General features: G+C 42.0%; 1 protein-coding gene across 1 annotated transcript; it reads right to left on the bottom strand.

Annotated features, from left to right (window-relative positions):
- Positions 1-562: 562 nt before the first annotated feature.
- LOC101920352 (uncharacterized) lies at positions 563-24,375 on the bottom strand. Its single transcript, XM_027781793.2, has 15 exons — positions 24,262-24,375; positions 22,193-22,416; positions 21,084-21,161; positions 19,419-19,556; positions 17,323-17,440; positions 16,601-16,743; positions 13,879-14,046; positions 12,582-12,982; positions 9,946-10,041; positions 8,214-8,391; positions 7,049-7,186; positions 5,847-5,964; positions 5,464-5,606; positions 2,793-2,960; positions 563-1,893 (listed from the first exon to the last, which is right to left on the bottom strand). Exons 2-15 carry the CDS (start codon positions 22,358-22,360, stop codon positions 1,489-1,491), a joined length of 2,460 nt encoding a protein of 819 aa, XP_027637594.2. The 5' UTR covers positions 22,361-22,416; positions 24,262-24,375; the 3' UTR covers positions 563-1,488.
- Positions 24,376-24,617: the final 242 nt, after the last annotated feature.

Raw genomic sequence — 24,617 nt, 5'->3', positions numbered from 1 at the left:
TGCGCAGGGCTCCCTTTGGCGTAACCCCCAGTTTTTTCTCCAGCAGCCCCAGGAACACACCTCACCCGCCCCAGCTTCGGGTGCCCAGCAGCAGGCCCGTACCCAGAGCACACAACATGCACGCAGGTGACTACACTCCCCCCACCTTCAAATGATGCTTTTATGTTCCTCACCTGAGACAGCCGAGTTACACTGTTCACAAAATGAAGCACAGAGCAACCTAGCACCATTTAGATGATGGCCACCAAGCCCTGGTTGGGAGTAGAGCACAAAAAGAAGAGGCGGCGCTGCAGTCCTGCCCAGAAACAAACATGGGGCTCGGGACCCCCGTGCTGCAAAGGCTCTTTGCTGCAGACCCCAGCAAGGCCAACCCCAAAGCCCCTGGTGACCCAAGGGAGCACCTGAGGTTCGCAGTATTCAGAAAACACCACGTTTAACAATCAGTTCCCAAAAAGCTACATAGAAGCTGGTTATACTCTGTCAAGAAATAATTGTTTTCTTCATACTACAGATTTTTTAAAAAATGCGTAATATATGGTTGTGGAAACAAAAGAGGCCTACAGCACTTAAGAGTTCTTTTATTATTTCAGGAAAAGAAACAGCAAAACAGATCACTCTATTAGGAAAGCTATTTCAGCTATGTCTTAGTTTAACGGTTCCATACCAAAAATGTTTAAGAAACTATGAATAGGAAAAATATATAACAATACAGAAAATTAAAGCTTTGCCATTTGAATACTGCATAGGCACCGTTAAGTTTTTTCATTACATTCTTCGTTAAATGACTAGAATGAGGTGATAGGTAATAAACCCAGGAGTCCTGTGGTGATAAAACAATGATCACCACCCCATGAACACTCTATAAGGACACCTGGTGTAAAGACATAATTTATTCCCATTCCTGCCTAAGGGCTTATTCAGTTATTATCCAAAAAACCACCTGTCTAGTCAGGGTGCTTAGCAACACTTGGAACAGGCTGCCAAAGACTCCTTTCATCTCTAGGGAATGTGTCAAGACATTACATGGAGGCATCTGGAGGACAAAAAAAAGGAAAAAAAAAAAAAAAAAGGATGGTGGTGGGAGGAAAAAGGAGGAGGGGAGCTAAAGATGTGCTCCAGCCTCATCAGAAACAAAATTAACTTCCGTTCCTACAAGGTGTCACTGCCTGACAGCCACCAGAAGTGAAGGTGTAATGGGAAGTGCAAGGACAGATGAAGCATTCACTCAGCAAGTGGGAGGTTTCTGCTGTCAGCAAGAACTTAAAGACACCTCTGTGCTCAGGTGCACAGAGGCAGGAGTCGTTTTACATGGCAGTCGCTGTGTATGGCTAAAGTGGCTCTGTTACTCTAACCAAGCCTGAGATGAAGACCACAGAATTAGATTCAGACAGAGGTGAAAGAGACAATTAGTGCAAAAAGAGTAGCCCTGTTCTAAAGGAACAGAAAGTTACTGTGTAATGGTGGCTCTTCTACACAGACACCTCCTTTTTAGGGAGAGCAAAATCTCCCACAGAACAAAATGCTGGAAGTTTTGTTGTGCCGGATGAAGAAGAGGAACGGATGATCAGCAGTGAATTCTGGAACAATCATTGCACAGCGCAATGCTACCACTGCTGCTGTGGCAGCTGCCGCTTCAGTGCCTTCTTCATTGACTTCCACAAAGGCCTTGTGAACCACTTCAGAGAGCGCCAGCTCGTTTCCAGCTGAGATTCCCGAGAAGTCAGCCTTCCCCAAGTCAAATGCGTCAGGCATTCCCATGCTTCTCAGAAGGGGTTTCAGATCATAATCTTCTTCCAGTCTAAATCTGGGTAAAGACACCCTCACCTCCGTACAGTCCATCATTTCAGGATTGATCCAATCTATCAGCTTCTCATACGTAAGTTCTCTTTCCAGCTGAAGAAAACCCCAAAATTAATATAATTAAAATGAGAAGAGATTCAGTTTTACACAGCCAAAAGTCAAGATTACTGTGTTGACACAATGCATAACATGCGTATTTGTTCCAGGGTTTAGAGTGTCTCAAGCCAAAAGTGCAAGCTACACTTTCCACCAATCACTACAGCTCCAGCTGACATCAATCCCATATGCCTTTTAGTAGATACAATAAGGATCAGGGTCCCTTCTGCATAGTTTACTTTGATAAAACATGTTACATTGGGCTTTTTCTTACATACGGGAAGCAAAGGCACAGCTGAACTGATGACAAGGTCCCAAAGAAACTGAACCCAGTTCTTCTGATTCTAAACCAAAAGATCCTCCTTCAGGTTGACCGGCTGATGAAAAAAGTGTGCTCACAATGCTCTCTGCAGTCAGTGTTAGAAAACCTTATTAATAAATTCCTTGTCCAGAGCATGAAACAGCCAAAACTTGCATATCTCCACCACAGAAGAAATCCTACACTTCCCCGTGAGCCTGTTTCCAGGCAGTGGGCCAGAGACAATCTGCCAACTGTTCAGAACAAATCTACAGGACAAGCTAGAGGACTTCCTAAGAGCTCCCCCAAATCCCCCTGACCTATACTATGCCTTCACCATAACCACAGCTAAACTCTGCTCCTGAGGAAGGTCAGGGCTTCTTCCAGAGCTTCTGGCTAAGGGAACGGCACACAGCTTGACCAGCAGTGATACAAGGCAGGCCAACCACTCTGGGGGCAGGGACATGTGGAACATTTCAGCTGGTGCTGAGCACCAATGATGTACAGCTTTGGAACTGAACTGCTAGTCTATGTGCAACATCAAACTTCCTTCCCTGGAAGGATACAGACTGTCTCTGCATTTAGCTCAACAACTTACGCTTTCCAAGCCAGTGGATTCATCCTGGATTGCATCAGGGAGCAGGATGATCATGCTGAGTTCATTACCAACATAAGGGAGCTCAAGGATTTTGGTCTGGAACTCCCCAATATAGGTCATATTAAAGCGATCCTTCTTGAACATCATCTGCACAGGTTTGGTCTCTTTCTAAAAATAAAGAGATGTCAACAGTTAGTACTGAGCTAGTATGCTGGTCTCAAAATAGGAAGCAGGCATCCAATTACTCAGGGCATTTTAGAATTTGACTCAAGAGAACTAAACACACCACAGTGTACAGCCCCACCACTGTCTTCTGTAAAGCGAGAGGTAAGGATCTGAGATTTGCTTTTTGATTACTGATGTGTAAGTGTCTGTGTGAGGTTTCCTTTCAGGCAAAGGGGAAAGACATATTTGCTCATTTAAGAACTACTGACAAGCACTAAACAGAGCTGGTAAGAAGCAGGGCCTGTGTTCCTCTCTTTAAATGAACACAAAGTAATTTCAATGTACTTATTTTCATTTTAGTCCATGCAGCTCCAAGTGCTGTAACAAAGAGGAATTAAAATATTTAAAAGTTACCCTAAAAACACTAAGAAAGTGAGAGTTTTAATTTTAAATTTAATTTTCAAATTATTTTGAATTCTTAAAAGTCACATGGATGGTGAAGAGGGGAAAGATTTTTCTTCCCAATTTCATTCTCTGCTATCTCCTTCCATTTTCACATGGAGCATCAGCTACTATTGTTTACATCATTATTTTCCTCCTTTTTAGTTAATTCTCCCTTAACTTCAGGAGATAACCACACAAGTAGGTTTTTGTCTTTAAAGCCCATTAAAACAATGCCCACAGAAAATACAGCAGGAATTAATTTGCAGCAGCAATGACACATAAAAAGGATGGATAAGCAAAGAAAAGTCCACACAGCATGTGTAAATCATCCAGTGAGTCATAAGAAGGGCAAGAGTCACAGAAATAATGTCACAGGATGCTGGAAATGCTCCTGGAATGTTAAAGCAATTCTTTGCTACTGAACAGACTGCAAAATAACTAGCTTAGAACTTCAGGTTACACCTGGGATTTCCAATTGCTCATTTGATCCCACTCACAGACTTCTGCAGCTCATCCGTGGCTAGTCATTAGTGGGATGAAAACACAAACTTAAGTAATTCAGTTTTACAAGGAGAGAGATTTGCAGTTGCTTGCCTATCTGAAAGTGAGTTCCTTGGGTAAGCCAAGAAGGCAGCATTCCCCAACCCTACAGACAACTTTCTCCAATATCTGGATCCCAAAGACTCTTAGATAAAAGAAAAAAAAAAAGAAAAAAAACCCAACCCACCCCCACCTCCAAACACTATATTTACAAAGAAAAAGGTAATCTCAGAGCTAGCCTGGGCCTTATTCCAGGAACATTAAGATTTAGGTCGTAAGCTCACCACAGCACAGCATCCAATACAGAAACATCGCTGAATTTGCCTCCCCAGGGGGAGGGAAAGGAAAGAGTCCTACGCAAATCTGTAAGCTTGGGCTTTCTGACATCACCACAGTAAACTGATACCAAACCTTCCCGGCGTGGTAGCACTACAAAATATTCTATCACACGTCAAAAGGCAGATTATTTGTCAGTACTACATGCTGTTGGTGTTGTATCTTAAAAGACGGGCCCCAGGTTTGCATTGGTCCAAGAAAAAGAAAATGGAATAGTCTATCTGGATACTCTGCTAGCTTTTTTCAGTGTTTCAACAGTGAGGGGGCAAGGTGTCAGGAACCAAGTCAGTCCAGTGATTTCTGAAGCGCTGTAGTAGGTAGTACGGGGTGAGCAGTAACATTCCCTATTTGAAAATGGTTACGAGCACTTTCAAGCATACTTGGGATATATTTCACCACTGCGGGACAGACAATTTGAAGTCAGGCATGAGGGCTTCAGTTTTGCATAATGTTTGTTCTAAGCAGGTGAGTTAAGGAAGTCATGTTACCAGTTCTTGTTAATGACATCTGGAAGCATACCCCGAGTTTGAGGTGATCCTGAGGGGCAGCCGTGGCCTGCTAGTAGCCAACTCTTCCTCAATAGCACTGATCTACTTCTAAAAGCGAGAAAGTATAGCATGGAGGTCTTCATAGGAGATTTTCCCCTCCTCCCCATTTATTCTGTATCAGTTTAACGGTAGAAATGCAGCCAAAAAAAAGCACATTGACTGAAGAAGACTGAAATTTAGAAGTTTCTGCAGATGTACAAGTGCTCCTTTTCTGCCTGCATTCTAAAGGAAAATTTCTTTTCTTATCCACACCAGTTTTATGCTGAAATAATCCAGTTCACCAACTTCTGTGAAATCGTTTACAACTCTCAAATAGCCTCACAGCTTCATGTGACTGTTCTCTTCTGTTCCATTTTAAATTCTGTAACTATGTAGAGGGTTTACCTCTCTCAAACAAAAGGACAGAATAAAACAAATATGTGTTATTCTGGTTTCTAGTAATTTGATGAAACTTAACAGTTTCTTTTAACAGGAACTAAACAGAGTGTTCATGTTAAAAGGGAGAGGGTATAAGGAATTTCATACAATCTACCCAAGGTAATCCGCTTGAGTGATTATTTTTTTATTCAGAGTTAAATGTATTAATTTCCAAGTACTTCAGAGTAACAGCGTATTGTCAGCATTCTAGCACATCATACCTTGTTAATTTGAAACGGCACTTCTGCTGTTCTCTCTTTGCTGAACTGCTTTTCCCAGTTGCCTTTGAAATAGATGGCATTCACCAACACAAGTTTTGTCAGGGAACTGAGAATCCCCTTTGCCAACAGGTTCTGAATTTTACCTTTATGATAGATAGAAAAAAAACACCTCTATTTTTTAACAGTTTGACATGTGTCTACTTATTATCTAATATGGTATCTACTCTGTAATTAATATGCAATGGGTAAGAGAATTACGTACCAAACAGAGCAAGAGTTCAATGTTTGGGACTTTTGAATTGACAACGTTGTATCTTGAAATAGCTGTTTACCCAAGCCATGGCTGTCATTAAATACAACAGGGCATTTTGCAAAACACTCACCTTCAGTTCTTTCCTCTACCCAGCCATTTATTTGTTTTCTGGAATCTTCCCAAGCATGCATGAAGTCTGTTTGTTCTAGTCCAGCATTGTAGAATTTCTGACTCAGCTCTATAAACGACTAACACAGACATTCAGAACAGCTTTTCAGCAATATATTTTACTCTCATTTAGCCACAGATGATTCTTAAATACACTGAGAAAATCTGCCCGCTTTCCTCCTCCAGCTTCATATACAGCCATTAAAGTCTGACATGTTCCTTTAGGTTTTATACCACCTATTTGAACTAGGAATGGTTCACTGTATGTTATTAAGTCAAAGGGCTTCTTTACTATGCTACAAAGTTCTATGTGACTTAATTGAAAAAGGATGCAGCTAGTTTTGGGTTTGGGTTTTTTTTTGCTTCAGTGAGAGAACATGATTTTGTAAGCTTCTCTCGACATAAACTTCATTGTTAAACCTCTCAGACTAATAGAAAACTTTTAGTTCAGAATTTTTCTTAGGGAGGAAAACCCCCCAACTACTCTCTCATTTAATAGAGTTAGAACTTTATTACACAGATGCAAAGTTTTAGGAGTACAAGCCATGTAATTTTTTTATCTACTAGACAAATGAAACACTAGCATTCTTCATAAAAAGAACCACTGTAAATCACTCCCAGGGAAAAAAGAAAAATAGTCTTACATATTCTTGCTTCTAGCAAAGCATCTAAAGGAACATGTATAACACAATACCTATTACCCTTAGTTAGATATTCTGATAAGGAAAATCTTAAGTCATGTACTTCTCACAGCATGATCTCTGGATGACTTACGTAACAGAGAAAAACTACAAAATACTGCCTCTGCTGAAGAGCAATAACAATTCTTTGTTATCATATTTACATATAATCAAGAGGAAAAAAAAAGATACGTTAACCATTTGTCCTGCAACCAAAAAATATGAATGCATCATGGAAAGCTCAAAATTTACACTCCGTGGATTTTATAGTGCTTTGCACCAGCTGTGCATTCAGATCACAGGTTATCTAAAAGGAGCTTCTCCATCCAGTTCAGATACCAGGCTTTGATATAATCTATTACATTGGTAGGTCTCAGCCTAGAAAATCTGGAAAGTAAAACCCAAAGCTTGCCTGTTATCTCCAAAGTAAATAGGTAGGAAGTACCTTATACTAAAAACCACCACAAACTTAATGGTTACTTACTGAGAGAAACTCAAATGTCTTTTCTCCGTAAAGTCGGTTAGCCGTTCTCAGTATATATTTGGTGTCTGGATTGTTAATTTCAGAGAGAAGTGATTGATACTCATTATGAGCATCTTTGGCTTTGTTCAGAGAAAGCACCTGTAGAAAGACAAACATCCTCAGGGGAGTCCATGCCTTCTCTAAACACACATGCTTCAGCACAGCTGTGGGTTTTTAAATGACTCTTGGATTTAAAAACTGTGACTTGAAGCCAAAAGATTTTTCATCACACCTCCAATCTGGAGCTTATCATGCAAGTCACATATGATGCACCCAGCCAGATGATGTACAAATAATAAATTAGAGAGCAGAAGAGTCAGCAGTATTTAGTTTCCTTCACAAGCACCAGAGGATCACAGAGTAGCAGACGTTGGAAGGGACCTCTGGAGCTCATCTGACAAAGGCCCCCTGCTCAAGCAAAGCCAACTGCAGCTGGCAGCCCCGGATTATATCCAGATGGCTTTTGAGTATCTCCAAGTATGGCAATAATATAATACAGTTTTGGAGAAACTTTTATAGATTTAAATGAAAACAAAATGTGTTTATATCCCTCTTCAACTCTGCCAGAGTCAAACAACATAACAAAACCGACTGATTATTAATTTAATACTGTCAATTGCGTATGTAAAAACTATGCCAAGCTGCATTTGCCACCTGATCAAGTTTTAAAAGCCAAGCTGCAGCTACTATTTTCACATACATACAGGGTGGATTTTTTAGTTTGTTTTTTTTTTTTAAATGTGCATGGCTAGATTTTCTAAACATGTATAGTCTGATATTAAGCCCAGAGAAGATAGTAGAAGAAAATATTTTCTGTAGCTAGAGATTCATCAAACCTACAAAAAGAATCCCAGGTGCATCTTAATGAAGATCTTTCTGTCCCCAAAACCCTGAACCACAAAAAACCCTACAAAACAAAACACAGGAACCTCTTCATACCAAAGGAAGCTCCCGTACACAAACAATAAAAATATACTGCTTACATATATACGAAAGGAAGATCTCTACTCTCTGAGACCACAATGACAATAATGGTTTAGCATAAGTGCAGGTCACAGACTATAATACAAATGTATTATTCATGTGGCCCTATCCAATTCAATACACTAAATTTGTTTAGACATACCTTTGCTACTTGAGCTTCAGTGTTACCTCTTGAACCCAGCAAAATCATAGACAAAGCAGAAGAAATACTAAAAGGAGAAAAGAACAGATTCTGCCCACTTCTGTTCTCAAACAGCTTTCTTAAGAGATCAAGTGCAAAAGTGGTATTTGCTGCACAGAGGCTATCCATGGTACAGAACCTGGGACATAAAACACAAAACAAGAATGACTCAAATTTATTTGAATACAAACTGGTAAGTAATTTCTGTCTTTTACATTTTCCAGTTTAAACTATGCAGCAAATGTCATAATTAGGTTGGAAAATTATCAACCCAATGAAAAACTGATTTGGTGGAACAAGTACCTTAAACCCCATATTAAGCACTTAGGTTATTTTAGAAATGTATTGTTTGCTTTTGTATTTCAATCTTATATGTTAAAGAGACAGCAGCTCCCACTGGTGTCATTAAAACTTTCCATAAATAATACTACATCTTTTGAGACTATCAGATACAAGAGTACTTTTGGTTAGGACTTAATAAAACAAGTCTCTTTTGAGTTCACAAGGAAAATTATTTGCTGTTATAGGAAAACCAGAGCACGAAGTTAGGTATCAGAATGGCAGAATTACAAACCCTTACCTTCTTTCAGTCTATATATCTTCAGTATTACCTTCAGTTTACTTATGTGTGTGCACACTGTGTTTTAAACCTAACAGTCTGGCTGGCAGAAGTCAGAAGAATGACTCCACCTACAAGATTAAAAAAAAAGAAAAAAACCCCACACAACCCACCCACAAAACAGTTATTTGGTCAGCATGACAGATGACTAATTTCCTGCTGTAGTACAAAGCAAAAAAATCAAAGTCCATTTCAGTTCCATTTTATTGCCTGCAACACAGAAATAGAATAAAAAAACCTGCTTATAGATAACTTCATGGTACATGAACACTTCAACATGTGTAACGTAGAGTAACATACTCTACGTGCATCAGCTGTGTAGATAACTAACTGAGATTAAACCATGCATGTATAAAAGGAGCAATAAAGACTAGAATGCTAAGGTAATTACAGATAAGTATCACCGTCATAAGATATTAGCCAGCAGTAAAAGTTTCTGTGTTTTGTTCTTTCCTTAAGGTGGTGCCTAGTGTGAATATGTTGCTACAAAATACAAAACCAACCCCAAATTCATACTACTGATTCATTATCTTAAGTAAGTGGAAAGGACAGGTTTCTGCATGCCTGATTTCCTACCTAAGGAAATTTCTTGCTAGTAGTTTTGCTATAAACAGTAGGAACTTCTCTGTTTCTCTTCTCCCATAACTGTGGAGGGACAGGGGGACACAAGGGACACATGGGTCAGGGATGGGGCGAAGCACAGGCTTAGATGGAAACAATCCTCCAACTCTGTCTGAAACAAGTACTTTACAGCACAAGTAGGAGGAATAGGAGGCACTTAGCATTTTCAGTTCATGTTGGTTACAGTGAAGACCAGAAATTTCCTATTGTCCTGACAGCTGCAGATTGGTAGCAATGAAGTTTTTTGACCTGGAAGTCAAAATACAGGGGAATAGCGACAGCAGCAAGCAGTTATTATCTAGAAAGGTTTTGAAGGGCTTCCACGACAGGCAAGAATTTACAAACAAAAGGACACAACTCACACTATGTGCCTACCTGAAAATCAGTGCATTTACCCAAACTGAAAGTTGTATTTCACCAGCTGGGACACAAGGCTAGGAATTGTATCTGTACAGTGATTTGTGCTTTCTCTGCAGCTCAGGAATACCAACGTAACTACCGATAACCTTCTCGTCTGAGCAGTTCTGGAGATGACACACAATGACCACACTTTAAGGAACAAAACCCGTATAATTCAGGCATGTATTTGTCAGTCAATTGTAAGCTGTTTGCTGCAAAACCCTCAGCTAACCAAAGAGCTCACTGATAGCAACTCAGTCCTCGCTCTAGTCCCCCTGTGGGCTCTGAAGGTCTGTGGGAAGGCAGCTGTGTGGAGGTTTCTGGATGCCCTGAGCCTGTGCATTCCTACCCCAATGAATTTGAAGCATATATTCTCAGCAGTAGACACTTACGCCTTAGGACAGTTTATGGACAGAAATGCTGTATCTAGATTAAGTAGCAGTTAAGACATCTCGCCCAGCTACCGGTTTTGCTATGGGTGAAGCCTGGCCAGAGCAGGGTGCAGCTCTCCTCCAGGCTGTGGCCCAGCTGGCACATCCCACCAAGACTAGGACATGGATTAGCTGCCGGTAGATGCAGATGCCTCGGGGGAGTCACAAGCCACCTGTTTCAAATACAGCCAGAGGGGGAACTCTGGGTGAGGAACATGAAGGTGGTGTCCACCTCCACAGAGGAAGCTGCGTCTGTGGCACAGGCGCCCGTTTCCCCATCCTCTGAACCAAAGCAAGCTCTGTGAGGGGAAAAGAGCTTCATTTAGCGTTTGGGGAGTTGCAAGTGAGGTTAAAACACCTGCAGGGTAACACCGCCGACCGCTCCAGGTGACGGCTCCTCAGGGGCAGGCGGGACAGGGGGTAACGCGACCCCTGCGCCTCAGCGGGGGCGGGGGGCAGCCCCCAACGTCTGGCGCCGTCCCAGCAAGCCCAGGACCCTCCTCCGCCCCCGCACCGGCCTTGGCACAGTAAAAGACGTTCAAACTCAACGTTCCCGCGGTGCAACTCGTACACATAAAAAGCGTTCCCTTACACACCGCTGCGACGCCAGCTGACGAATAGCAAAAACCACGTCACGGAAGGGGGGGGGGGGGGGGGGGGGTTGGAATTAAAAAGCCATACAGCCTCTACTTTAAAAACACAGAAGTGCAAGGTTCCCAGAGAAAACGACACCTCCCAGACAACGGAGCTGCCGCACTCACCCTACGGGGCGCCGCGCTAGGCTCCTGCCGGGGCCCTTCGCTCTCCCCGGAAGCATTGCGGGGCTGCGGGAGGGCGGCAGCAGCCCCGCCCCAGCCTCGGCCCCGGCCCCGGGCGGCGGCGGCAGCCCTGCCCGCGGGGGAGCGCCGCGCCCCGCCCCGCAAAATGGCCGCCGCCCAGCGCAGCGGGCAGCATTCGCGCTCTGCCCCGGCCCTTGGTGTTTCCGCACGCCTCGGCCCGCCGCAGCCGGTGGTTTCCCGCCTCTGCCTCCCTCTCGTGGCGGAGCTGGCAGAGAACACCCTCAGTCCAAGCGAGGTTGTTATTCATATTAAGCGTTTTTGAAGCGGGGGTTATTTTGAACAAAAGTGAGCTGTTGCTGTAGGCGGAAACCGTATGGACTTGGCCCTCCTCGCATAACTGAGGGTCTGAGTGAGGCAAATAGCCCTTACAGAGTAAGTGTTTTCTTTTTTTAAAAAAGGGAATCTGGAGTGGCATGTGAAGCTAATTTGAGGTTGACTGGAGATGAAGGGAGTTGGGATGTGGAAGCAAGGCAAGGGGATGGCGCGGGCGGTGGGTGGTGTTACAGTTGAATTTGAAATAACTAGAGTCCTAAATAAATTGACTAAGTATTTATTAAGACAGGAAAGCAAAAACAGTGCGCTGGGCGGCTGGGGAGTCGCAGCTCCATCCAGGCTCGCAAATTCCAACAAGTAACACAGCCCTTTTATTCTCAACTTCAAGGCCGGTTTAAGCAAATGGTTATGCTCTCAGCCCTGTAGCAAGAAGCTGTATATTACAAAACTAAACTTTTTACACTAAAGTCTAGACGAAGACAAAGGCTGTCATAGTAACATGAGATTATGGTTTAGCATTGGCCTTGAGAAGGTACATCTCCAACCTCATGGTTAACAGTTAACTCTTTTCTCGCCAGACAAAACGTTCTCAAATCTGTCGCAGCTAGATCATTCCTATTGTTAAAACCCCCTTTGAGCAGCAAATTACCCTTAGTTACTTATTACAGGTGTGGAGGGGCTGCCTCCAGCCGTAAGGCAAGGGCCTCCTCGGGGCTGCGGTTGGCGTTATGTGCTGAGGCCACATCTGGGTCAGGGGCTCTGGTCACGGAGGTGGGGGAGGGACTGTGTTAGCACGCATTTGTACACGCTGCCGTGGGGGGAAGGGGTAGAAATGCCGTAGGTAATAGCGGTTAGGACAGAGCTACCCTTGATGGCCATCATGGTCTGCATGACAACCAGGATTGCTCAGTGGATGCAAGGCACTGTGCACTCCCATGGCACGGCTGTGGTTGTCCCTTCAGGGTAGAAGGGAGGCAAGGAGGAGCTGTGCCTTGGGCTGTCAGGCGTGTGGTCTGATGGAGAAAGGGTTAAGGTCCTGCTCCCTGCGCCCCCCCCCCAGCTGCAGTAGGAGTTTCCGGTTTTGGTGTCTGCCTCAGTGCTGGCAAGCGAGCATCTCCTATTCTGCAGGGCGAGGAGTTACACTGACTAGGGTGAGCAGAGTCTGCCAAAGAAGAGGATGGTTTGTGATTTGTTGTGTTTGATGAAGAAGAGAAAAGGGTGGTCAGCTTTAAAAGTCATTGTTGGTGCTTTTGATCTCAGCACCAGGGAACCTGTGGCAGCTGCTGCCTCAGTACCTTCTTCATTGACCTCCATAAAAGCTTTGTGAATAACTTTTGAGATGAAAAAATCCTTTTTAACTGACATCCCTGTGAAATCAGCCTGAACTGGGTCAAAAGCGTTTCGTACCCCCATGCTGCTCAAGGTGGATTTAAGGTCGTAATTCTCTTCTAGGTTCAACTTGGGCAGATAGAGATCCACTTCAGCTTTCATCATATTGGCTGATTTGGTCCATTCAGACAATTTCTCATAGGTCAGCTCTCTTTCCACCTGAAATGAGTTGAGGAAGAAAATGGTTAGAATGCAAAGGACAGAGACAAAAAATGTGTACGTACCAGTGTCTTAACACTCATCAAGAACATGTAAAACAAAGCCCAGCTACCAGCGATGGGTACAGCTGGAACATGTGCCATACTCATAGGGCATGATCCTGCAAAGTGCTGAGTGGGTTACACTCTTGTTTATTTTCTTAAGGGTGGTAAGGTATAGGCCTGAAGTAGTTAATCTTTTTTTTTTTTTTTTTTTTTTTTTGTGGTATGAAGAATATTGCTTTTTTGCAATATGTGACTCATAATGATATTAATAGGCGTTCGCTATGTGTGTATATGGCTAACTTTTCTCTTAGTAGTGTTAAATAAGTGGAATGCATGAGAGCTCAGGTACAAATAAAAAGGTGTTTGCCCTGATCTGTTTCGAGTCAGAGACTGATACTGGCATGGTCATGTTGATACCTTCTGGGTCAGGGTAGTCAGCACTTAGTTTGAGAAACCACACCACAAAATATCAGGTGCAAATCCAGACTGCAAATGACAAAAATGAATGAACACAGTTCTCAGGAGAAGATAACTGTAAGGCACGGTGGTTCAGATTTGATCCTTGCTTTTTTTGTTGTTCTGTTCTGTCAATAGAAAGGACACAAAATAGGCTAAGACAGTTGTGTGGATATAGTTTTTAGATGTATCCCTAAGTAAAATACTATGTTTTCAATATTATGAGATGCCCTGAATCCTAAGCTGAGAAATCATGGTGTTACAGTTTATGAAACGAAGTATGCACACATCAGAACCTATGCTACCCTGATTTTGAAGCTTGTTCTTCCGCACTCTTTTAATCTGTTTCTGTTACTGTCTTATAGTGTATGTGATGCAACAGTAGGTCAGTTTTACCAGCTCCAGACCAGTAGTGTTATCATTGATGTCATCTGGTAGGAGAACAAACATGCTGAGTTCATTTTCCACATACGGCAACTCAATGATTTTGAATTTCATGGTGGTTTCACGGAGTATCAAAAATTTATCTCTCAGAAACATCATCTGTACTGGTTTAGTCCTGGTCTGTGAAAAAAATCAGACATAAAGTATAGTGTTACTTCATTCCTTAAAATGATTGATAAAGTTTATTTGCTTCATTGAACTGAAAGCAAAAATTTGTAAACAAGTACAAGATTCTGCGGTATTTGGACACTGAGTACCCTTTCCTTTGGATAGTATCATATATACCTCCTTTTCAAAGTCACTGGGATCTTTAAAAAGAATAGATACATATGCTATCTACTTGCTAACTGAATCATATATATTTCTTATTTTAAATTAAAGGAGTTAGTTCTGATAAGTGAGTAACTACTGCGTTTCATGTTTTCTCCCAAAGGTTCCATTTTTGGAGTAAGGGCTTTGATGGGGGGAGGCAGGAAATGTTGACTTTCTTCCCCCATCAACTCTTTTGCCTGCTTTATCCTTCCAGGTAATACCGATTGTCTCACTCTTCCTCTGAACCATATTTTTTTCTGTGACCTTTGCTGGCTTGTCCTCTTCCCCAAACCATAGAGGACCAGACTACAAAATGGAATTGGATTACCCAATAGTCTTCTGAACTCCTGTGCTGTATTATGTCCCCAGAGCTTTTACTAATATATCCACTCTTTCCTTTACATTGTTATATTTGAGCGCAAAAATTTGATTGTGGGATTTGCTGTCAGGTATCCTATGAACTAAACCCTCTGTGTGCACCAATGTCTTGGATTTGCATGGCAAGCTTTTGGTAGCAGGGAGCTGTAGGGGTGAGTTCTTAGAGGAGACACCAGAAGCTGCCTCCATGTCAGGCAGAGCCAGTTCCAGCCATCTCTGGGACAGACTTGCTACTGGACAAACCTGAGATAATCAGTGATGTTGGTTGTGCCCCTGTGATAAAATATTTGAGAAAACATAAAAACGGCTGCGCAACAGCAGCTGGGAGAGAGGAGTCAGAAAATGTAAGAGAAATACCTCTGCAGACACCAAAGTCAGTGCAGAAGGCGGTGGAGGCAGTGCTCCAGGTGCCAAGGCAGAGATTCCCCTGCAGCCCATGGTGAAGACCATGGTGGTGCAGGTATCCACCCTGCAGCTCACAGAGGACCTTGTGCTGGAACAGGTGGATGTGCCCTGAAGGAAGCTGCAGCCCATGGATAGCCCATGCTGGAGCAGGCTCCTGGCAGAGCCTGTGATCCTGTGCGGAGGAGCACACTCAGAAGAAGGTTTTCTGGCAGGACCTGTGACCCCATGGGGACCCACACTGGAGCAGTCCGTTCCTGAAGGGCTACACCCCATGGAAAGGACACGTGCTGGAACAGTTCGTGAAGAACTGCTGCCCATGGGAAGGACCCATGTTGGATGGGAAGGACTGTATTCCATGGGTGGAACTCTGCACTTGAGCAGGGGAAAAGTGTGAGGAGGAAGGAGTGACAGAGACAACGTGTGATGAACTGACTGCAACCCCCATTCCCCATCCACCTGCACTGCTCTGGGGAACAGGTAGAAGAGTTGGGAGTGAAGCTGAACCTGGGAAGCAGGGAGGGGTGGGGGTAAGGTGTTTTATATTTGATGTTCTTTCTTATTAACTTACTCTGATTAGTTGGCAATAAGTTAAATTAATTTTCCTAAGTCTGTTTTGCCCGTGACAGTAATTGGTAAATGATCTCCCTGTCCTTATCTTGACCCATGAGCTTTTCATCATATTTTTCCCTGTCCTGTTGAGGAGGGCAAGTGATAGAGCAGCTTGGTGTGCACCTGGCAGCCAGCCAGGGTCAACCCACCACAACCATGTAACCATGACGGATCCTAAACCCGCATGTTTAAGGCGTAGTAGGTTTCGGATACAGTCACATTGATGACACAATCGCTTCACATTGCCTGGCATACAAAAGGTGTTTGCACTTGTAATCTCTGTCAAACAAGATACATGCTTCCACTGACAAATATTTTTGCTTGTCTTTGGCACAGCCCAAAAATACGCATGCAGTCAGCTACTGTGAGGCATCAGTGCGTGATCCTTTAAATACTCAATAATATGCCCTCGGTGCATACTGAATACGTCACCTTCACACACTCAGCAAAAATGACAAACCCCTATGAAAATTCCCTCTGAAGTTTCATGCAACACCCAGGGTGCATGAAGAAAGACCAGCTGGTTAAGTTTCCTTGGACTCACAGTATAGACTGTCTCAAAAGCAGAAAAGAGCTGCGGGTGTGTAAGCATTGCTCTCAAAAGCAATGCAGTCCTGTTTGAAAATTGGACCTTGGTGCTTATGGACATTTCCTCTTGTCCTTAAGCTACTTAACCACAGTGTTTTCAACTGGTTTGATACTGAAGAGCTATTAATTAAAAATCGTATTCTCATTAACATTTATAAATAAGATAATGCTGACTTGTTTTCACAGTTGCTGTTCTCACGGAGTTTATACGATGTGCCCAGCTATGAGAACTGTTTCCATGGCATATGAAATGCTGTCAGCTGCTGTTGGGTAGCGGCTTTATTTTAGAGGTTTATGGGTTGCAGCTTTATTTAGAGGTGTTTTGCTCTTCAGTAACAGACATATTGACATAGGACAATAGACATATAGACAAGGAATTTACCTTGCTCAGTCTGAAGGGCATCTCAGAAGTATTTTTCTCCAGAAATTTCTTTTCCCAGTTTCCTCTGAAATAAATGGCATTTACTAAGACCAACACAGTGCGAGAGTTGAGAGATCCTGCAGGCAGCAGATCCTGTATTTTCCCTTCAAAATCAGACAAATAGGACTGTTACTCCAGCGTGACTGTGTAACTTGCCAATTTTAGTTGTGCCTTGTTTGTGCCTACCTGTCTAGCAAAAATGTTGGCTTTGGGGATGTTTTTTTACTGTACATTTTTCATGGTGTACATGTGGTAAAACTGGATTTTGAAGTACCTCTAAATCTTTTTTTTAAAATTTATTTATTGCAATTTCATTAGTAAATGGCATTGGAAAGTGGATAAAGTGGAATAGCTTGTATGTTCTGTGGAGCTGGTTGCAAACAGCTGAAGAATGCAGAAGTAAACCCCTCAGTAATCAGCGTGGAGCCACTCAGTATCTACCTGTGCCTCCCTTTGAACAGAAATGATTCAGAAGAGGCTATGGCATGAAGAATCCAGGGAAGGACCTCGTAAGGAGCATCAGCTGGGTTTGCAGAGAGGCATTCTTCAAGCTATTTAACTGCACTTTGCTCATCACCTCCCCTGAGTTTCCATCTTTCCATCTTGGCTGCAAGAGCAATAAATATGGAAATACAAATGATTTGAGAGTGACACAAGAAAAAGGCCATCAGAGTAGTACTTACTCTCAGTTTCATTTTCAACCCACAGATTGATCTGTGCTCTGGCTTGTTCTGCAGCTGTCTTAAAGTTTACAGCTTGTGGCTTTGCATTGTAATAGCTTGTAATGAGCTGTAAGAATTTCTGAAAGATAAAATGGGAAAATGTACGCTTACTTCATTAAAATTGAGTTATAAAAATGTTACAAATAATCACTTCAACAGATTATACCATCTGCTAATACATAACTGAAGAAAATATAATTTGTTTTAAATGGGATAACCCTGAAAATAATGTCTGAGACATGCTATACTAATATTAAGTAAGGACTGATCAAACTTCAGCCTCAAGGAAGCTGATGCTTCAAATTTGTGTGTTTGAAATCCAAGGTGCAAATTTGTAATTTGAAATATCCATAAAACAATCTTCATAATTTTTAACAGTTTCTCAAAATGACATTTTTATATAATTTAAATACTTTTTTCCTGCTTTATGATGTAGAGTTCAGTACAAAAGGGAAGAACAGTCTCATATAAAGTTGAAACAAGGCTCTTTTGTTGCAGAGGTGAGAAACCTGATGAGAGTTTGTGAGGACAGTGGAGGATCAGGTATAAAGGGAATGTTCTGGTAGAATAAGGTAATGGCAGAAAAGCAAAATTAACATTTGCATTGCTGTTGCTGTGAAACAGTTCATGGAGATTCCCAGCAGGAAATTCTCTAGGTTCTCTGTAAAGCATATGTGCGTGACATTATGGAGAAGATGAACAACGAACATGCAGAACAAATTACTAATTACTCAGGAGACCAAACAAGCTCCAAGATCAAAGAACAGTAACATCATTTAGAATCACCTTCCAAGACACTGGAAAATGATTTATACAACGTCAGTTCTTGAAAAGATTTCCAAGATACAGGTAATTACAAACTCATGAGTCTGTACGGGGCAAATGAATAGATTAGGTGAAGTGGGCGTATGGATGAGCATGATGTATTGGAGGAGTGTCAACAGCATTTTGTAATGGGAAGTCTTGAATCACAAGTTTGTTGGAGTTTTTTGGAGGTGTCAGGAAGCATATGGCTAACAAGGCTGAGCCATTACAGTCTATTTGGATTACCAAAAAGCATTTCATAAGGCTTCTCACCAAAGGCTGAGCATCCATGGGACTACACAAATATGTCTGGTTTGTTTAAAACACTGGAAACCAAGAGCAGGAGGAAATAGTGTTCATGTTCATGGTGAAGGGTTATTACTACTAGAGTACCACAAGGGTATGTGCTGGGATCTGTGCTAAAGTATTTATTCTATAAAACCAAGATTTACATGTTTACATTAAAATATAAATATTAAAATATTTATACATGATCCAGTGAAGTGTAAGGTATAGAAAGTGCTTATTACTGTTTAGGAATGAGGTATTGAAGCTATAATGGACAGCTGCATGAAAAATTATCTGCCCAATAGCAGCCAAAAAGGTGAATACAAATTGAAGAGTTACAAAGAAAGGAGTAGGGAACAAAAGAGAAAGTATTAGAATGGTGCAGTATAAGCCATGGTGTGCCTGTGGTCTGAGTTCTCTATGCAGCTCTGGCCTCCCCAGTCTCAGAAATGCTGGAAGATGAAAGATACAGAGACAGGGGACAAGGATGATCAGAGATATGGAGAAGTGGCCTTTAGAGGAAAAACCAACCAATAACGATGCCAACAGGCAGCAGGCTCAAAAGGCACAGGCACTTCCTACAGTGTATAGTTCAGCTGTGGAACTCCTGGTGCTAAGGGTTGCAGTAGATTCAAAAGGCAAAGAATGTGAAAGAACAGCTCATCAAGGTCTATTAAGTACACACGCCCTCTGGTTCAGGAAGTCCCTGAGCTGCAGATCACTTGGTGACCACAGCAGATTCTGGAGAAGCACCACTACACAGCATGCCCTGTCCTCGTGCACTTCCTAAACTGTTGCCCACTGTTGGAGACCAAGGGACTTTTTGCCTGTCCAAGGCTAGCTTCGTATGGCTGTCCTCATGTTCTGACTGAAACCACAGTGCTATCATTTGGAATTTTTTTATCATCTCTATTGATAATCCCTCTTAATGTCAAAATATTCTCAAATACAGATGTTCAACTCACAGGCAGTAACGGGTAGGTCTTTTCCTCATACAGTCGGTTGGCACTCTTCAGCGTGTAGGTGTTTCTGGGCTTGTTGATGGCAGACAGGAGCCCTTTGAAGCCAGAGTGGATGTTTTCAGCTTGCTTACGCTCAGGATCCTTGGAAAGAAACACTAATTAGCATGGAATATTTTTTTTCTGGCTGAAGTCTTGTACCTGCTGTGGTTATTTAAAATGTCCAGGTTGTTTTAATTAACAAGGAGTTTCAGGGGATGGAGATCTTTTTTCAGTATGTTGCATATTTGCAGCACTATGTATAACCAGACAAATTGTTTTCTGTCTGTAGGGCAATGATCTGTTTCTGCAGTGCTGTGTAGGCCTTTGGGCATCAGCTGATAGTGCACCCAGGAAGTTGAATCTCCTCATTTCAGTCATGGTCAGGACTAATTTTCACTTTCACAAGCAGCTTTTGAGGAGTTGCTTTGTTCTGACAGACACTAATGTCAGGGCACGGACTTAGCAACTGTTCAAATTTTCTCTGTTTCACACGGATTTTGCTGTTGCTGTTTGGATTTTGGAGGGAGCGTGTCAGTGTTGATGGTTTTAGGGAGCATGAGCTTGCTTGCCAGTTGTTTCCAGCTGTTGCTTTGCTAACAGAGGAATAAGCTGCTACCTGTGAGCTGCTCCCCGCCATCCACCACCTCTGTGGTATATACTGGGCCTTGCATGTGAGACACTGAGAGTCTGTGCCACTGACTCATGATGACTTGTCATAAGGTTGGTCAGGTGGCATTCCTTGCTCTGGTCTTCCCACCTAGGAAAGAATTTGGTAGCCAGAGGACGCAGGATAGCAGAAGCTGCGTTTTGCAATGGGATGGGAACAGACTGAAGAGATAATAGAGGGAAATACCTGAAGGACCAGATTAGGCAGACTTTGCTACTACTCAGAAAGTCAGTGAGTTTCTGAAATGAGTGTGGATGTCATGATTCATCCCCCACCATCTAGGGAGAAGGGAGAGAATGATATAACCCCCTTCCCCTTTTTATTTCCAATTTGTCTAATCTAGTTTCTTTGAGCGTTCTTTTAGTTTCTGTGCTAAAGAAATGTGGTTTGTTTGAGTTTACAAGCGTTTTGGTGCTTAGGGAGTTCATTTGATGAAAAAGATCTGGGCAGTTCCTCGGTGGCAAGTCTCTGAAGAGCTGATGAACAAGGGTGAATCAGCATGTGCTAGCTTAAAGGGGAGTTTCATTTGCCTGATGTGTCCATGCATGAGAAAGGTGGAAGGGAGTTTATTAGGTAGCATTGGAGTCAGGTGTGCATGAAGTAGTTGTTTTTCACTAAAAAAAACCACCACCCCTGAAGCGATAGGATCATCCTAAGCATATTAGGACAATTGACTTGTTGATATTTCCACAGACCAGCTAAAACCAAGAAAGACAGTATTGGGGCCAATCAAAATGCTGTTTAGTGTCTCAGTTCCGCTTTTGAAGGCCTAAGTTCATGAGCTTTACAGTAACATTACCTGCTTTTTCACTTTTTCTCTTTCTGTGTATAGTTCTTACTGAAGTGAGAGAGTAGATAGAGCCTGAAGACAAGCAGATGTTAGACGGCTAAAGCAGTAGCTGTGTTGAACTATCCCATTCTCAGAGATTTTTTTTCTCTGAGCCTTTTGTTGTAATAAATACCATCTTTCTCTTCCTTGGTCTTCCCAGAGAAGGTCTTGCCTCAGATGAACCTTCTGCAGTCAGGTTAAAATGAAGAACCTGTGATGATGATAAATATTCGTAAAGGCAGCTTGGTTTTTGAAGATAAATGTGCCCAAGGGTTATGTGTGTTAGTCTTCTACAGTAATTCACCAGTCATGCCCAATGTTAGTCTATTAAAGTTATTGAGGACAAGTCCTTACTCTCGATTTAGTCTCTATAGCTGTATCATTACTATATAGATTTTAGTCACATTTACCGCTTAATAATAGATCAATAGTATGGCTCAAACAATTTATTTAGATAAATGGCCAGTTCATGCTTAGCTGCACAGATTTCATTTGCAGATCATGACCAAGCTTAACAAAGAGCATAGTGTACTTCAGGGTCTTACTACTGGGACACAAATGGTGTAAAACTGCATTTAATGTGTTTAAGTGTGTATTAGCTAAGAGTACAAAGATCAAAAATTTCTGAAAAAGTGGGCTTAAGTGAAATCATATTCAAGCACTGGTATGTCTCCATTATTTGTGGGGAGATTACCTTATTTATGGACCAACTGTGTCACAAGCAAAGATACTTGTACTGCTCCTGTGCAGCCAGAGGTGTTCACAAGACCTTACTAACTTCAGGATGCAGGATGAGAAGGCAGATAACACTGTTTCCAGAACAGCTGGGGTCTAGAATCAGTGATGTTATCTCCAGCTTTCCTTTTTCTAGCATATCTTAGCTCCATATTAATTTTTTTAATTAGAGTTGTCTCTTCATTACTACTGGGGCACTAACTATATCAGGTGAGTTATTCTGTTCAAAGGGCAATTAAAATGGAAGGTAGAGTTCCAAGCAAGACCAGCAGTAGTCTCTGTCAGTAACTTCCCTGTGGCAGAGCACTTGCAATGATCTGGGAACTGTAAATGTAAGCTAGATGTAGGGAGTGCAGAACAGGGAGATCTTGGAAATAGAGTGGAAGAACAGTGACCTGCAGCACTGTTCTCCCATGTTGTTCCTTTCTGTTCCCTATAGGCAGAAGAATAATGTCAATTATGTGGGATCCACCTGTAAGGTGACATTCTGCTAACTTCAGAGCTTACCTCAGCCATCTGGGTTGCAGTGTCACCTTTTGCACCTAGGTAGACCATGGCGAGAGCAGTTGCAATACTCCAAGGAGAAAAGAAAATGTTTTGTCCTCTGGAAGTTTCATTTAGCTTTCTGTAAAGGTCCAAAGTGAAGCTGTTGGTTGACACTGAGAGAGATTCCATTGATACAGCCTGAGACAAACGAGTGTCAGAGAGACGTGATGACTACTTCTTCACTTCTAAAAAATAAAAAGCTACTAGTGGGAAATTGCCTGCACCCTCTCCAATACAGTATGAGGGTGTCCCTGTAATAGGTAAGATATTGCACAGAGACCAAGTACAGTCAGCTAATATGTCTCTTTTAAAGACCTGCATTATTTCTCCCTTCCATTACTTCTCAATGTCTTCAGTTGTTTTTTTTTTATTCTTCATCAGATGAGCACAATTTTAGCTAGAAATGTTTTCAAAACCCAAACTTGTTTCAGAAATCATTTGCTTAAGTTTTATAGAATTATTCTTTGATTCTGAGGGAGTGAAACTGAATCATTGCTCACTGTGCTGCTTCAAGCTTTTTTCTATTACTTTAAACTTCCTGCATTGATATTTTCTGCTGAAAAAAGCACAGTGAATTCATGCAATTTACTATATGTATCCTGAATGCTACTAGAGATCTGTAGAGTTTTGTATGTTCTTGATGTAGATAAACCCACATTTGGAAGTTATAGCTGGATTTGTTAATTACTGTTTTTCAGGTAAACTCTTCTATCTTACATACAACCCCAAATAGTTCCCGTTTGAAACAACAAGAAATTTTCTCTGTTTTTCCAGTGGCTTATCAGAACCTGCAGATTTTCTGTCTTTGTTCTGCTTCTTTTTATAAGTATATTTTTTACAGGACAAACCCAAAGCAAACAAAAAAACCAACACCAGGACAAAACTGATTTTCCATATGTAGATCCAGAACAAACCTGTGCTTCTTATTAGCCTATTTTAGATCAATCTAATACTGTTGACAACTATTAGGATAAATTGAGAAATTTCCATTGTCTTCACCAGCATAAGGACTACTAAAATGTGCTAAAGTCAGTGTAAGATGGCATCAGGCGAAACGTTAAGCATTAGTACAGCAGCAACTGGATATTTAAATCTACCTTCACTGACATTTTACATGCTTAAATCAAAACCTACCGTCCTCAAAGCCAGCTGCCATGCAGTGTTAAAGATGCTAGGAATCTCTGGGATCCTCACGTTTTGATTTCAAAGCTCCTCAGGGCTCCACAACTGCTTTGAAGCATTCTCGGGAGTGCTCCAGAGGTGAATGCCCTGCAGCCTGGCTCATACCTAAGCATTTTTAGGACCTTCAAATCAGATAGGTCTTACTGTTGTGCCTGGAGATGCTGATACTCCCAGAGCATATCTAGGGAACAGAGCTGAGGTATGTATACATATTTGCCTGAAGAATTTCAAACTGACATCTCCATCTCCTCCCATACTCCCATACTCCCAAAGAGTACCTGAACTGAATCTGCATGGAGTAATCAAACTTTTCTCAGACTTGAAAGAACATGTGTGTTTCTGTGAGGTTCTCTGGTCTACTAGCCACTTCAGTAATCTGGGAAAGGAACAGTTTGGATGCCCAATCCAGTATTATTTGATATTAATAAAGTAAAGGCTTGAACCTGTACACGTAATGCTGAGCATCCAAAACACCATGCTACAGACTCATGCTCTCTTGTGTGTTCAATTCCAGGATCAGTAGGAGGCTGTTCTGCCCTGCAGCCTGTGTTCAGTCATCTAATCCTAAATTGACTGGTAGCCTGATTAAGGCTCTCTTCCTTAAGTAAGGAAAGTTTATGCCCTCCCAGGCTATGTTGTTTTTGCCCAACCTGGGCTTGTGTTCTGACCACTGCACCTTGGTGCAGGGCTTTCCTAAGGGCTACACTTTGTACTAAAAAATGAGCACTCCCTTCCCTGTGTGGCTTTTACACCACCATCATTTAACCATTCAGTTCCAAAGAATTTAACCTCAATTTTTAAGACTGCCGAAGTAAAGCTAGTTATTTTGATATGAATATTTACACTACCTGAAATCCTGAGGGAGAGAAGAATTAAGATCTGTCTTCATTCAGGTTGTGTGATGATCTGTGAGGCAATGAATACATTTGGAAATGTAGAAGTGTTTGCACCTCCCTCTTCTGTTCCACATCCTCTTCTTGTATTATTGTGCATGTTCCTTCATTTATTCCTACTTCTATCACCTGCTTTCAGTACATAGAGAGAGCGAGACTTCCTCAATTCAAGGCCACTGTTAGTGAGTGTATGTTCTGAAATGTGAAGGCCAGTACGCCTTTCTCCCACAGGTACCCTCTACAACCTTGGGATTCATCCTCCAAAAATGTAGGAATTGCAGAAAATAATTCAACCACATTGTGTTGGCAAG

Source organism: Falco peregrinus, chromosome 3, assembly GCF_023634155.1.
Source record: "Falco peregrinus isolate bFalPer1 chromosome 3, bFalPer1.pri, whole genome shotgun sequence".
Classification (NCBI taxonomy): domain Eukaryota; kingdom Metazoa; phylum Chordata; class Aves; order Falconiformes; family Falconidae; genus Falco; species Falco peregrinus.
The sequence above is the reverse complement of the archived record's forward strand: the minus strand, read 5'-3'. Positions and strand labels throughout refer to the sequence as shown.

Excerpts from the sequence above, each read along its gene's own strand:
- LOC101920352 (XM_027781793.2), bottom strand. The coding sequence starts at position 22,360 with ATGGAATCTCTCTCAGTGTCAACCAACAGCTTCACTTTGGACCTTTAC. Across the intron at positions 14,047-16,600 it reads TGCCCTTCAGACTGAGCAAG|ACCAGGACTAAACCAGTACA; the intron begins GTAAATTCCTTG and ends TTTTTTTCACAG. Across the intron at positions 12,983-13,878 it reads ACACTACTGGTCTGGAGCTG|GTGGAAAGAGAGCTGACCTA; the intron begins GTAAAACTGACC and ends AACTCATTTCAG.